Source organism: Symphalangus syndactylus, chromosome 3, assembly GCF_028878055.3.
Source record: "Symphalangus syndactylus isolate Jambi chromosome 3, NHGRI_mSymSyn1-v2.1_pri, whole genome shotgun sequence".
NCBI classification, from domain to species: Eukaryota; Metazoa; Chordata; class Mammalia; order Primates; family Hylobatidae; genus Symphalangus; species Symphalangus syndactylus.
In genome coordinates, this window is record NC_072425.2 from 85,371,983 (window position 1) to 85,384,787 (window position 12,805).

At 37.2% G+C, this 12,805-nt stretch overlaps 1 protein-coding gene and 1 non-coding gene across 2 annotated transcripts in view; both read left to right on the plus strand.

Annotated features, from left to right (window-relative positions):
• LOC129479383 (ankyrin repeat domain-containing protein 18B-like) overlaps positions 1-12,805 on the plus strand; it is a 57,186-nt gene that overhangs the window by 3,333 nt on the left and 41,048 nt on the right. The window contains 6 exon segments of the mRNA XM_055272400.2: positions 1,221-1,335; positions 1,498-1,671; positions 5,923-6,029; positions 6,815-6,952; positions 10,151-10,218; positions 12,728-12,781. Coding sequence (XP_055128375.1) covers positions 1,221-1,335; positions 1,498-1,671; positions 5,923-6,029; positions 6,815-6,952; positions 10,151-10,218; positions 12,728-12,781 — 656 coding nt within the window.
• On the plus strand, positions 8,642-8,744 carry LOC129479935 (U6 spliceosomal RNA). The gene has a single exon (XR_008656861.1). It is a non-coding gene; the product is annotated as a U6 spliceosomal RNA (small nuclear RNA).

Sequence of the window (12,805 nt, forward strand, 5' to 3'; positions counted from 1 at the left end):
GGTTTCACCATGTTGGCCAGGCTGATCTTGAACTCCTGACCTAGAGATCCACCCACCTCGGCCTCCCAAAGTGCTGGGATTACAGGCATAAGCCACTGCACCCGGCCAGCTTCACATTTTTAAAAATCAAAGTAAGAAGTAATTTGTTTAAAAAATATGTTGTTATTTCAGTGCTCTTTCCCCATGGTACTTTTAGGAATTAAAATGTATTTAAGTGTCAATTAGATGGCTAGAACTGCCCTAGACCTGCTGTGTGTACAGTATTCTACTTAATGTAAGGCCTCATGGATTGTGTGATACCCTACTATTTTCTATATTAATAAGATGATTTTTTAAATGTTACCAATTGTAGTTATAAAAAATTATGAATTATAAATACCGTTCCAATATCAGATATGCTAAAATGTGACCTAATCTTTAAATCATCCTGCAAAATAGCAATAATTGTATCACTTTACTTAATTAAAATGTTTTTGTTAAGTAGTAGTAATAGTAATAATTATAACATCTGGCTGGGTGCATGGCTCACACCTGTTATTCCAGAACTTTGGAAAGCTGAGGTGGGAAGTTCCCACGATGCTAGGAGTTTGAGACCAGCCTGGGCAACAAAGTGACATTCCTACTCTACAAAGAAATTTTAAAAATTAGCTGATCATGCTGGTGCAGTCCTGTGGTCCCAGCTACTCAGGAGGCTGGGCAGGAGGATTGCTTGAGCCTACGGGTTCCAGGCTGCAGTGAGGCCTAAATACACCATTGCACTCCAGCCTGGGCAACAGAGCAAGACTGTGTCTCAACAAACAAAAATCTAACAATTATTGAGTAGTTGCTTTTTCTGGAAATGGTTCTAAATGCTTTACATAGAGTCTCATTTAAGCATCACAGTGGTGTCCTGTGAGCTAGCTGCTGTTGTCATCTTTATTAATGAGGAAATTCAGGCACAGAAAGGCTAAGCAATAGCTGGTATGTGACCGAGTTCAAAGTGGAACTCAAACCCTAGTTGAACTGAATCCAAACACCAAGCTCATTCTATCCAAATAGGCTGCTGTTTCATTAAGGTAGGGAGAAGTAAGAGCTAATAAATATTGTACTTTCTTCAAAAGAAAATTATTTGTTTTGAAGGCAGAGGAATAACATGCCATTCAATGTTTACAATTACATGAACCATTGTAGGTTTTGAGATACTGCACTACATTTCCTGAAAACTCCTCTTGCTCTCCTAGGACTGCTCTACATTTGGCCTGTGCCTTTGGCCGTGTAGAAGTGGTCACTCTTTTGCTGCGCAAAGGATGCCAGATTGACGTCTGTGACAAACTAAGAAGGACGCCTTTAATGAAGGTATATAGTAGCCAACTCTTTCAGCATGAAATGCATTTGATTTAAATACATAGAATTAAAATGAATTTGTCTCATTTAAATATAGCTAGTTGGTGGAACCTGTGGGATATGTATTTTGAATTATTAGAATTTATAGTCTAATTTTTTATCTAACACTAATAGGCTGTCCACTGCCAGGAAGAGGCTTGTGCCATTATTCTCCTGGAACATGGTGCCAATCCAAACATTAAGGATATCTACGGCAACACTGCTCTCCATTATGCTGTGTATAATCAGGGGACTTCACTGGCAGAAAAACTGCTTTCCCACCATGCAAATATTGAAGCACTAAATGAGGTACAGATCAATCAACTTTCTTTTCAAAATGTTTGTTTTAACATTGACATAGGTAAGAGTCAATTTTTCATATTTGGAACTCAAGTTTTCCTGAATGAAAGTGTTTTGAAATAACTTAATTGTCTAAAATTTTACTTTAAATATTGATACTTTTAAAGAAGCATTAGAGGGCACAGCTATTTTAGTGCACTTATGGGAAGTATTTGTGAATTCGTTAAGGTAAAACTTCTTCTTTTCAAGTATTCGTTTCCTACCCCAGGTGTATTTTTTTTCTAATTAGTGTAAAAACATCACAGGAAAAAAAATTGCCCTGGAAATAGGCTTTATCTTAAAACTCAAAACTAAAGCAACTTACAATAAATGGAAGTCTTGCTGCTGCTGCTGACGGTTTTCTAAAAAAATGGATGTATCTTTCGTGGGCAAGGTTTAAGAGGGAAAAATAGGAAGGGAAAAGGAGAGCAATCAAAAACATGCAGGTCACTTGGAAATTAGGTAATGAGGGAAAATGCCAAGAAGAGGTTTTGTTTTTTAGTTTGTTGTTTTTCCAGTTTATATATTGAGACAAAGCGCTCTTCAGCTTTGGGGTAATCATTTTTGGTTTGGTAAAAAGAGTGACTGAAACTTGCCTAAAGATTAATTTTTAGAGGACTCTGAGGAAACCAGATTGGCAGTGAATAGGTGGTAATGAAGTGAGAAACACTTCAGCAAAGGGTGGAACAAGTTAGTAACTGACTTATTACCCATCTTGGCAAAAACAGCCACTTAGCTAAGAGTCTAAACTCTCCTTTCAAATCTAGAATATCTTGGTGGGAAGGTGGGAAATAAGCAGCTTATAAATAGCAAAATCAACTGGGATTTTGAGTTTGCTTGTCCCTGTTATACCCACACCCAGGAAAATGAACTGGAGTTTTAATACATAACTCTATCTCATACTCTTCTCTCTGGCCACATCCCAAGCTAATAAAGGATATTGGCCGTGTGGGTGAGAGATGAAACTGAAGTGATTGTCTGCTGCAGTAATTCTCAGCTAGAATTGTGCATTACAGTGACCTGTGGAAATTTTGTTAAAAGTCTACAAGTGTAGGCTTTCCCCTGAGGATTTTGATGTAATAGATCTAATATATTCTGAACATGTATGGTTAAAAATATTTTCTTGAAGCCATGCACAGTGGCATGTTCCTGTAGTCCAGCTACTCAGGAGGCTGAGGTGGGAGGATTGCTTGAGCCTAGGAGTTTGAGTCCAGCCCGAGGCGGGCAGATCACGAGGTCAGGAGATGGAGACCATCCTGGCTAACATGGTGAAACCCCGTCTCTACTAAAAATACATAGTAAGACTCTTGTCTCTTCCAACAACAAGAGCAAAAGAAAAAAAGAAGCTCAGTGTTCGAATACACTCCTGATTAAGAAGCACAGAATAGATAAGTGCAGTATATAAATTCCCCTTATCTCAAAGACATAAGAAATCTCTAAAAGAGTTGGCATTTGATAGGTGCTACTTTCTTCAAAGTTCTCTTTTCCAATAACATTAACCTGACTTATCTGTCTTTCTCTACCTTTGTGACTGGGAAGTGAAAGGAAATATCATTGGCAATATCTCTCAGCTTACAGAATAACACCTTTTGCTTCCCACCATGAATCATTCACTGCTATTCAGAAAGTCTTTAGCAATTTACTTGTGGGTAATCTTTCAATAAGTAGAGACTGATCCTTTCACAATTTCATGTTCCTTTGTCACCATTCAAGCGATTATGTGTCAACAAGTGTTCATTAGAAGTGATATTTTCTCAATTAGATCAGTAGCAAATCTTGAACCTTTTTTTTTCAGTTGCAGTTGTATTAGGGACTATCTCAGTAAGTCTATTAAGTTTATAGAGCTTTGGCATTATCAGGATGTCAGTTTTAAACACTGAAATCCTTGAAGTCAGTGAGAATACAATAGGAATTCTTTTAATAGTTTAGTTTCAGCATTCCTATGAACTAATTATCTATTTGGTTAACAATCTGGGAAAATTATATACACATAGATTGCAAATGAATAAATGTTGGGAAAATTCTTGAGGTGGGTATTATGAGTGTTAACAGCAATTTTTATTATGTATATATCAGGGCCTGAGTTTTTTTATTAAACATATGATACTAGAGAAAGAAAAAGTTCCACATGCAAATACTTAGTTTATACACAATCATTTAGCAACACATTCATAGCAAATATAAAAACACAAGGGCTATAGTCTAAATGTGGCATATAGATTTGTTCTTTGCCTCTTCGAATTGAGTCAACATGTAAACTTTAGTGGACTCATGCAGAAATCTGGACCTCAGGCTTAAGAATCAAATCTGGTGTCCCCTGAACCGCATCACTGCTTGGTCTGCTGCGCAGAGGTTGCCCTGTGTAGGAGGCACATGTTCTCCAGTTTGCTACTGTGCCCACCTGAGTACTTCACTTACTTAGGTAACCTCCTTCATCCTTATAAGTATTTGAGTTTACAACTCCTTTTTCATAGTATGTTTTCATAAAGACTTCAAGGTTTTCAAGACAGCATATATTGGTTCATAATATATAGTCTGTAGTTTATATAAGTCCCTCAATTATAGAGTTGAATTTTAGAATTCAGAAGTTTTTTTAACTCTTTTTATATCTATACCACAAATAGTCATCTGCTCATAAGAATGCCTAGAAGCCTTTTTAGTTTATTCCTGCTGAGAAGTGGATAGATTATGAATATTGCAGACATTATATCTTTCTTCTCAGCAATGTCCCTTAAAAATGCAAGTGATGGCTGGGTGCTATGGCTCATGCCTGTAATCCCAGCACTTTGGGAGGCTGAGGTGGACAGATCACGAGGTCAGGAAATGGTGACCATCCTGGCTAACACGGTGAAACCCCGTCTCTACTAAAAATACAAAAAATTAGCCGGGTGTGGTGGCAGGCACCGGCAGTTCCAGCTACTTGGGAGGCTGAGGCAGGAGAATGGTGTGAACTCAGGAGGTGGAGCTTGCAGTGAGTGGAGATCATGCCACTGCACTCCAGCCTGGGTGACAATGTGAGACCCCATTTCAAAAAAAAAAAGAAAAAGAAAAAAACGCAAGTGACTTACTGGCTTTTATTATGCTAGAAATAAGCCCTATACATCAGTATTAGAACTTTTTTTGATAAGCCATTGTATTTTTATTTCTGATTTATATCTTGCCTAAAGTAAAAAAAAATGTTAAATAGCAATTTAAATAGAAATCAATACAAATGGATTTAAAAAGTAAAGTTGCATTAGCATCCCAGGATTATCATCATAATTGAGAATAGAATTTCTTACTGAGCTTTGCTTTTTAATATTTATTTTCAAAAATTTTCAACCGGTCTCTCTTACACAGAACATACTGAGCTTTCTAATAGTTAAGATAAAAGTCTATCCTCTTGTATTAGGAAAAATCCCATGGACTATTTAATAATAAGGAAAATAAGTGCATTTGAAGCCAATCTCTCTTAATTCAGAGCTCATTTCCTTAGTGGCCCCTTTGGATCAGGAGTGCCTGACATTGGCATCCTGACACCATTGATAGAAGTAAATCAGGCAAGTTTGTGTCACCCAGAGGAAACCTCCACTTGTATTGGGAAGCTCTGGCAACTGTATCCCTGAAATTCTATTTCCTAAAATGTAAAAGTATTGTCAAATTGAGATTAGGCAAAGTTCAAGGGATTTCTAGATTGTTGGCCACGTAATATAGTTTTGTAATACTTCTCAAATGCAGATGATCATGGAATCTTTTTGTTAGGGTACAGTTCTTCTGGTAAAACAAATATTCTTTGAAATATAGTTTAAGAAACACTGCGCTAGAGATAATATTTTAGATCATCAATTTATTTTAAAAACTTAAAGCATTCACTACTATGTCTTAGGTTTTAGGGTTATAGAGAAAAAAGATACAGCCCTTACCCTCAATAAACTCTTGGTTTCAGTGGGAAACAATGAAATAATTACAATGTACTATGCTAAATGCTGAGACAGAAGCAAGGATTTTTGGGACTGGTAAATAAAGGGAGTTTTGGAGATGACCGAAGTTAACGTGGGGAGGCAGAGGAGGGGTGTTTGCAAGGCAGTGTGTGGGAAAGCACAGAGGAGTGAAAAGGACGGGACTGCTTTGCATTTACTTTCTCTCTATATTGCATGTTTAAGTTCATAGCATCTTATAGAAGATTTTTAGTTCTGAAAGACATAATTTTGTGAATTATAGATTGTTTTTGCTTTCTTACAGGAGGGAAACACTCCACTTTTGTTTGCTATAAGTTCTGGGAGACAGCATATGGTGGAATTTTTGTTGAAAAACCAGGCAAATGTACATGCCGTTGACAATTTCAGAAGGTGCAGTAGTTTTTTGTTTGTTTGTTTGTTTGTTTTCCTAAAAACCTGAGTATTCTAGAGTGGTAAGAGTCACTCAAGTCAGAAATGTTAATAAGATTAAACTTATAATTACTGGCATATAGTAAAAAATAACACGAATAATCAGGTAGAAAAGCAGTTATTTGGACTGAGCAACATAAAAAACTGTATATAGTAGGATTCATCTTCTCTTATAGACTGTTATTTGTAATTTGATGTTTTTGGTCCTGTAATCTTATATTAGCTAAAGGGGTTTTGTATTTTATTAATTTTATAAAGTGTAGACTTTAACTTTCAGTTTACAAATACTACTATTACCATTATCATTATTATTGTTATTATTGTTGTTGCTGTTGTTTTCAGTCTGCAGATAGCTCTTACTTATTTGATCCCTAGCTGACTTTGAATTACAATATATCAGACTAGGAAAGCAATGGGAAAATCTTCATCTAAATCTTTGCCTACTTTAGATAAGTGACCTCAACACAGTTTCTTGGCCATCAAAGGACTATAAATTAGCAACTTGTATTATGTCATATCCCAATGGGACATGAAGCTTGCTTGTTGCCCCTGCCTTTTAGCCTTAGTGGTAATTTACCAAGATGAACACTTGAGCACCCAAGATGCTTATACACATAAGCTAGTACATGTAAATGGTTATTATGTCTATCCTGATAGGCAAGATGAAATTGGTAAAGTGTATACAATTTGCCAATTAAATATCTTTATTAAAGTTCTTGAGTGCTGTTATTTCTTTATTATTTTAGAACAGCCCTCATACTTGCAGTACAGCATAGCTCGTCAAGTATCATCAGCCTCCTCCTTCAACAAAATATAAATATCTTTTCTCAAGACACGTTTGGCCAAACGGCTGAGGATTATGCTTTTTGTTGTGATTTGAGAAGGTATGTGCTTATATTCAAAGACCGGTTAACACTAAATTAAGGTTTAAAATAATTACAACTATTGCATCTTATATATTAGGTGACAGTTCATAATTTGGTTGAGGTAGTTTGGAATGGCAACAAGTTAGTCCACTTTTTAGCCAGAAATCAAACAGAAATCTAGACTAGTCAGAAGTAGCAATGAGTGCAAGATTCTTTCCAGAGTTTTAAAGACCTTTATCCCTAGGGATCTCAGTGTTGTTCATTTTATTCCAAGTATAACCCTTATATGTGAGATAGAAATAATGTCACGTCTTTTACTTTTTCTTTCTTTCTTGTTTTTTTTTTTTTTTGAGACAACATCTGACTATGTTACTGACGTTCATGGGCTGAAGTGATTCTCCTGCCTCGGCCTCGCAAACTGCTAGCCACCATGCCTGGCCTGACTTTTCTAATTAGTTATTGGGTCTTGAAATGTCCACTTTAGCAGAAAATCTTGTATTATCCCCTGGGGCTATCTCCTATGCCTTCCTCCTTTGAATTTTTCAAAAAGCTAAGGGGTTCCCTAAGCCCAAGGAAGACAATCTTGCTTTACAAGTCAGAAGGGGGGAAAAGGCCATTCTAGTCATTCTGTTGTTTCCATTGATTCACTTGCTGTATTGCTACCATTGTAACTGGTCCTGCAATCTGGTAATGATTGACTTTTGCCACCAGGATGCCCTTACTGATTCAGATCCCTCACTCTTCATGGTGACTCATACACAGTCCACAGCTACAGTATTTTGTTTTGTTTTGTTTTTTTGAGACGGAGTCTTGCTCAGTCGCCCAGGCTGGAGTGCAGTGGCACAATCTCAGCTCACTGTAAGCTCCCCCTCCCGGGTTCACGCCATCCTCCTGCCTCAGCCTCCCAAGTAACTGAGACTACAGGCGCCCGCCACCATCCCTGGCTAATTTTTTTTTGTATTTTTAGTAGAGACGGGGTTTCACCATGTTAGCCAGGATGGTCTCAATCTCCTGACCTCATGATCCACCCGTCTCGGCCTCCTAAAGTGCTGGGATTACAGGCGTGACCCATCATGCCCAGCCCACAGCTACAGTGTTTTTTAGTTCATGTACATAGGCTCAGCCATTGTTCCCAGCACCCTGCTCTGGCAGCGAGGCCTCCAGGCTCTACCCACACACATAGTGAGTAAATTGACCTTCCCCCAACACTAAAAATCTTATTTGTAGTCCACCTCTTGGCTAGGCTTAGCCTATACCTTCATGGTATGTTATCCTTTGAGATCAGTGTCCATTTTTTTCTCTAGCAAATATTAATTGGGATTGTACTCAACAGTTAGGGATGTTCAAATAATGTTGCAGGAAGAGAGGAGAGGTCTCTTTGCCTTTTGTTATCACATCTGTACCTTGAGGCTTTTTTCTGACCTGTGTAGCAGCTTTTGTTAAATAGCAGAAGGTTCCACATTATCCTTCAATAGAGTAATGGGCACCAACTTGGAGTTGGCCCCTCAAGTAATATGTTTCCATAATAATGAAAATCTCTCAGGCTACTTGAATCTCTACCTCAAGTTTTTAAGATATTTTAAAATTTTACCTCACAGGAAGTCATTCAATAGGATTCTCTGTATCTAAAGTAGGTAATTTGGATTTAACAGAGCTAAGCCTTACCCATGACTCATCAGTATCCATGTATAAAACAGGGCTTTATACTTGTTTCAGCAGCACATATTCTAAAATTGAATCAATACAGAACAGATAAGCATGCCTGCTGCCTAAGGAGGGCACGCAAATTCAGAAAGCATTCCACATGTTGCACAGTCCCCAGAAGGTCATTTGACTATTTGTTAACTAGCTTCTAGGAAAACGAAAACAGGAGACACCCGAGATGGAAATTGTTATTATGATCATTATAAAAGTATTCATGTAAGGTGATCTGTGAAATGAGAACAGAGCTGAGTAGCACATGGGATGTTACATGCAAATATGTTGTTAGTACATGACTTGGAAATGAGGAAACATCAACTTGTATCTCTTTCATGGAACTGAAAAACAATACAAGCAGGGCTTTGTCTTGTATGTCAGTCGGAGAGGACCAAGAAGATGCAGCCTCTGACACAGACCTGCTGGCTCTGAGTTTGAGGAGGTAGAGAAGGAATGGTAGTTGTCCCAGCTGGGTTTTGACACCTATTAGTTTTCTGCCCTTGGTGTGATTGATGAGCTCAGTAATAGGGGACAATTAAGTTATATGTTTTAATGAGATAATAATATATTTATATATAAATTTAGTTACAAGTTATGAACTAGCTAAAATGCTCTGAACTACAAGCCACAATGAATAGGACTAATATAACCAAAATTAGCACATTCTTTGAAAACTGTGACATTGAAATATTAGAACCTATGGAAAAACACTCATCAGGTTTTTTTTTTTTTTTGAGACGGAGTCTTGCTCTGTCGCCCAGGCTGGAGTGCAGTGGTGCGATCTCGGCTCACTGCAACCTCCGCCTCCCGGGTTCACACCATTCTCCTGCCTCAGCCTCTCCGAGTAGCTGGGACTACAGGCGCCCGCCACCACGCCCGGCTAATTTTTTTGTATTTTTGGTAGAGACGGGGTTTCACCGTGGTCTCGATCTCCTGACCTCGTGATCCGCCCGCCTCGGCCTCCCAAAGTGCTGGGATTACAAGCGTGAGCCACCGCGCCCGGCCACTCATCAGGTTTTATTTGAGATTCCAAAATGGTTTCAGCAGTGCAGTTCAAGAATAAATTTTTCCATTGCTTTACTATTTCTCTGAACATTTAAACATGTTATCTAATTACATCCTCCTAATGACCTAGTGAAGTCAAGTAGTAAAATGTTTATTTTTTAGAAGAAGCCATGGAGCTTAAGAGAAGCAACTGGTCTGAAAACAAAATACCATTGGTTACAGAGCGAGGACTTACTCTGAATGCAGGACAGTTTCCAGGGTGTTAAGCTAGCTAACTAGAATTAATTTACCGAGCTATGCTTTTCTCAGTTTATGAGTACTTCCTGTTTTTCTTCTTTAATTAGAAGCTTAATAAGTTTATAGAGCTTAAAATTTTAAAGTGTATTGGACATTAGAGTTCTGATATTAGCTCTGATATTGTCTGAAATGCTTTAAGAATTTAATCTGTTTGGTAAAGATTTTTCATATCACTATTAAAATACTAATTTTGTTTATTACATTTATTATGCATAGCATTGAACAACAAATTTTGGAACATAAAAATAAGATACTTAAAAATCGTCTTCGAAATGACAATCAAGGTAAGACTTCTGATAGTAAATTTCTGATTTCCCTTGGTGATCTTACTGATTTTAAAAAAGCAAAATTACCAGCCAGGCATGGTGGCTCACATGTGTAATCCCAGCACTTTGGGAGGCCGAGGCGGGTGGATCACCTGAGGTCAGGATTTTGAGACCAGCCTGGCTAACATGGTGAAACCTCATGTCTACTCAAAATACAAAAATTTGCTGGGCGTCATGGCGGGTGCCTGTAATCCCAGCTACTCGGGAGGCTGAGGCAGGAGAATCACTTGAACCCAGGAAGTGGAGGTTGCAGTGAGCTGAGATTGCACCACTGCACTCCAGCCTGGATGGAAAAGCAAGACTCTATCTCCAAAGAAAACAAAAAAAGTAAGATTACATATTTTTAATCATAAAAAAGCAGTTTAAAATATGTATGTTTATATATAAATTTTTAAAAATTTATTTAGTTTAGAATTCAGAGTTATTTAAGAAGTTAGTTGTAGCTAATTCTCAGTCTCAAACAGTATTGTCTGAAAAAATTCATTTACCTACTTATGATCCCTGAAATTATACATATTTTTGTATTAATATAAATAAGAAATTAGATTAATATGTTGCATTTTCCTCTATAATTACATTGTTACAAATTGGACTTGTTATGCAAATGGATCTTCTATTTAATTTTTATAGTAAATGGTTTGCATTTAGTAAATAAATGTTAATTCCAGTTGATTCTTGAGTATTGTGGGGGTTAGGGACTCTGATCCCTGTGGAGTTGAAAATCTGAGTATAACTTTGACTCCTTCCAAACGTAACTACTAATAACTTACCGATGACTGGAAACTTTACTGGTAACATAAACAGTCAGTGAACACGTATTTGTATGAGTTGCATTATTATATACTATGCTTTTAGAATAAAGTAAGCTAGAGAAATGAAGCTGTTATAAAGAAAATCATAGAAAAGAAAAAAATATACTTACTATTCATAAACATAAGTGAATCCTCCCAAAGGTCTTCATCTTTATCATCTTCAGGTTGATTAGGCTGAGGAGGAAGAAAATGGTTGGTTTTTGCTGTCTCTGGGTTGCAGAAGCAGAAGAAAAATCTGCATATAAGTGGACCCCTGCAGTTCAAACTCATTGTTCAAGGGTCAACTGCATTACACAGGAATTTGTGTCACTAAGAAAGTAACTGTCTTTAGAACTAGGAATTCAAATATCCCTTTCTGATACCATAAACAAATGTCAATAAGAACCATAAAACTGAGCCAGTGTGCACCCATACAAATAGAAGATTGTTTTTGAAGATACCTACTGAATGCAGAAGACAGGAAAGTAATTCCTTTCCAAAAAGCAGAAGTTATGTTACATATTCTTATACAAACCAGGTCTACTTTTAATTTATTCACCATAAGTTGGAACTTCATGAGATATATTCACTTCCTAGAACAAGCTGTGTTTTTTTATGTGCTGGATAGTTATCACAATAATAGTAATTTTATTGGAACAAAATAATCTGTTACCAGGCTGGGCGTGGTGGCTCATGTGTAATCCCAGCACATGGGAGGCCAAGCAAGGCAGATCGCTTGAGGTCAGGAGTTTGAGACCAGCCTGGCCAACATGGTGAAACCCAATCTCTACTAAAAGTACAAAAATTAGCCAGACATGGGGGTGGGCACCTGTATTCCCAACTACTCGGGAGGCTGAGGCAGGAGAATTGCTTGAACCCAGGAGGTGGAGATTGCAGTGAGCCAAGAATGCACCACTGCACTCCAGCCTGGGTGACAGAGCAAGATTCCATCTCAAAAAAAAAAAAAAAAGTTACTCTCTTATACCATTAGGCAAGAGATAATCATAATAAATATTCCAGTAGCCAAACTCTAGGCTCAAAAAATTATAATAAAATTATAAAAATGGTTCACAATAACAAAAATGTAACACCTAATGCATTGTACAATCTGAACTGTATAAAGACACCTTTAATTTAGTACATATTTATCAAACCACTTCTATAAGTTAGGTTTGGCAAATTGCAGGAGACAAAGATGGAATTGACATAGTTTTTGTCTTTAAGGTGCTCATAATAGAATATAGACAACTATTTAATTTTTGTGTTTTTTCAACAGAATTTTTAAGAAAAATATTTTAATTCATTCAAATACTTGTCCACTTAAATAATAACTATCATGTATCTGTTAAAGACTAAGCATTTTTCCAATGTTACAAAATACATTTAAAAACTAGAGTTAGGAGATTGTTGTTACCACTGTTATTTATTTTATTTACTACCTGAAATAGTGCTTACTGTGTGTCCAATGTCATCTGGGAGCTTATAGTTATTTATTACATATGTATCATGTTCAGTATGTGCCAGCCACCTTTACGTTTGTGGTAATGAATGCAATCTTCTAAAATGTGGGTAGGATTTAGGGTAAGTGTGTAGAGTGAGTGGAACTTTGCCAGGTAAGGAGGCAGAGGGATGATGCTTGGCAGAAAGAGTATCTAACAAACTTGCATGTTTGACAGAAACAGCAGCCATGAAGAATGAAAGTTCTAAAACACAAGGAGAAAGTTCAAAAGGTAGGACACCTGAGTGAACTTTGA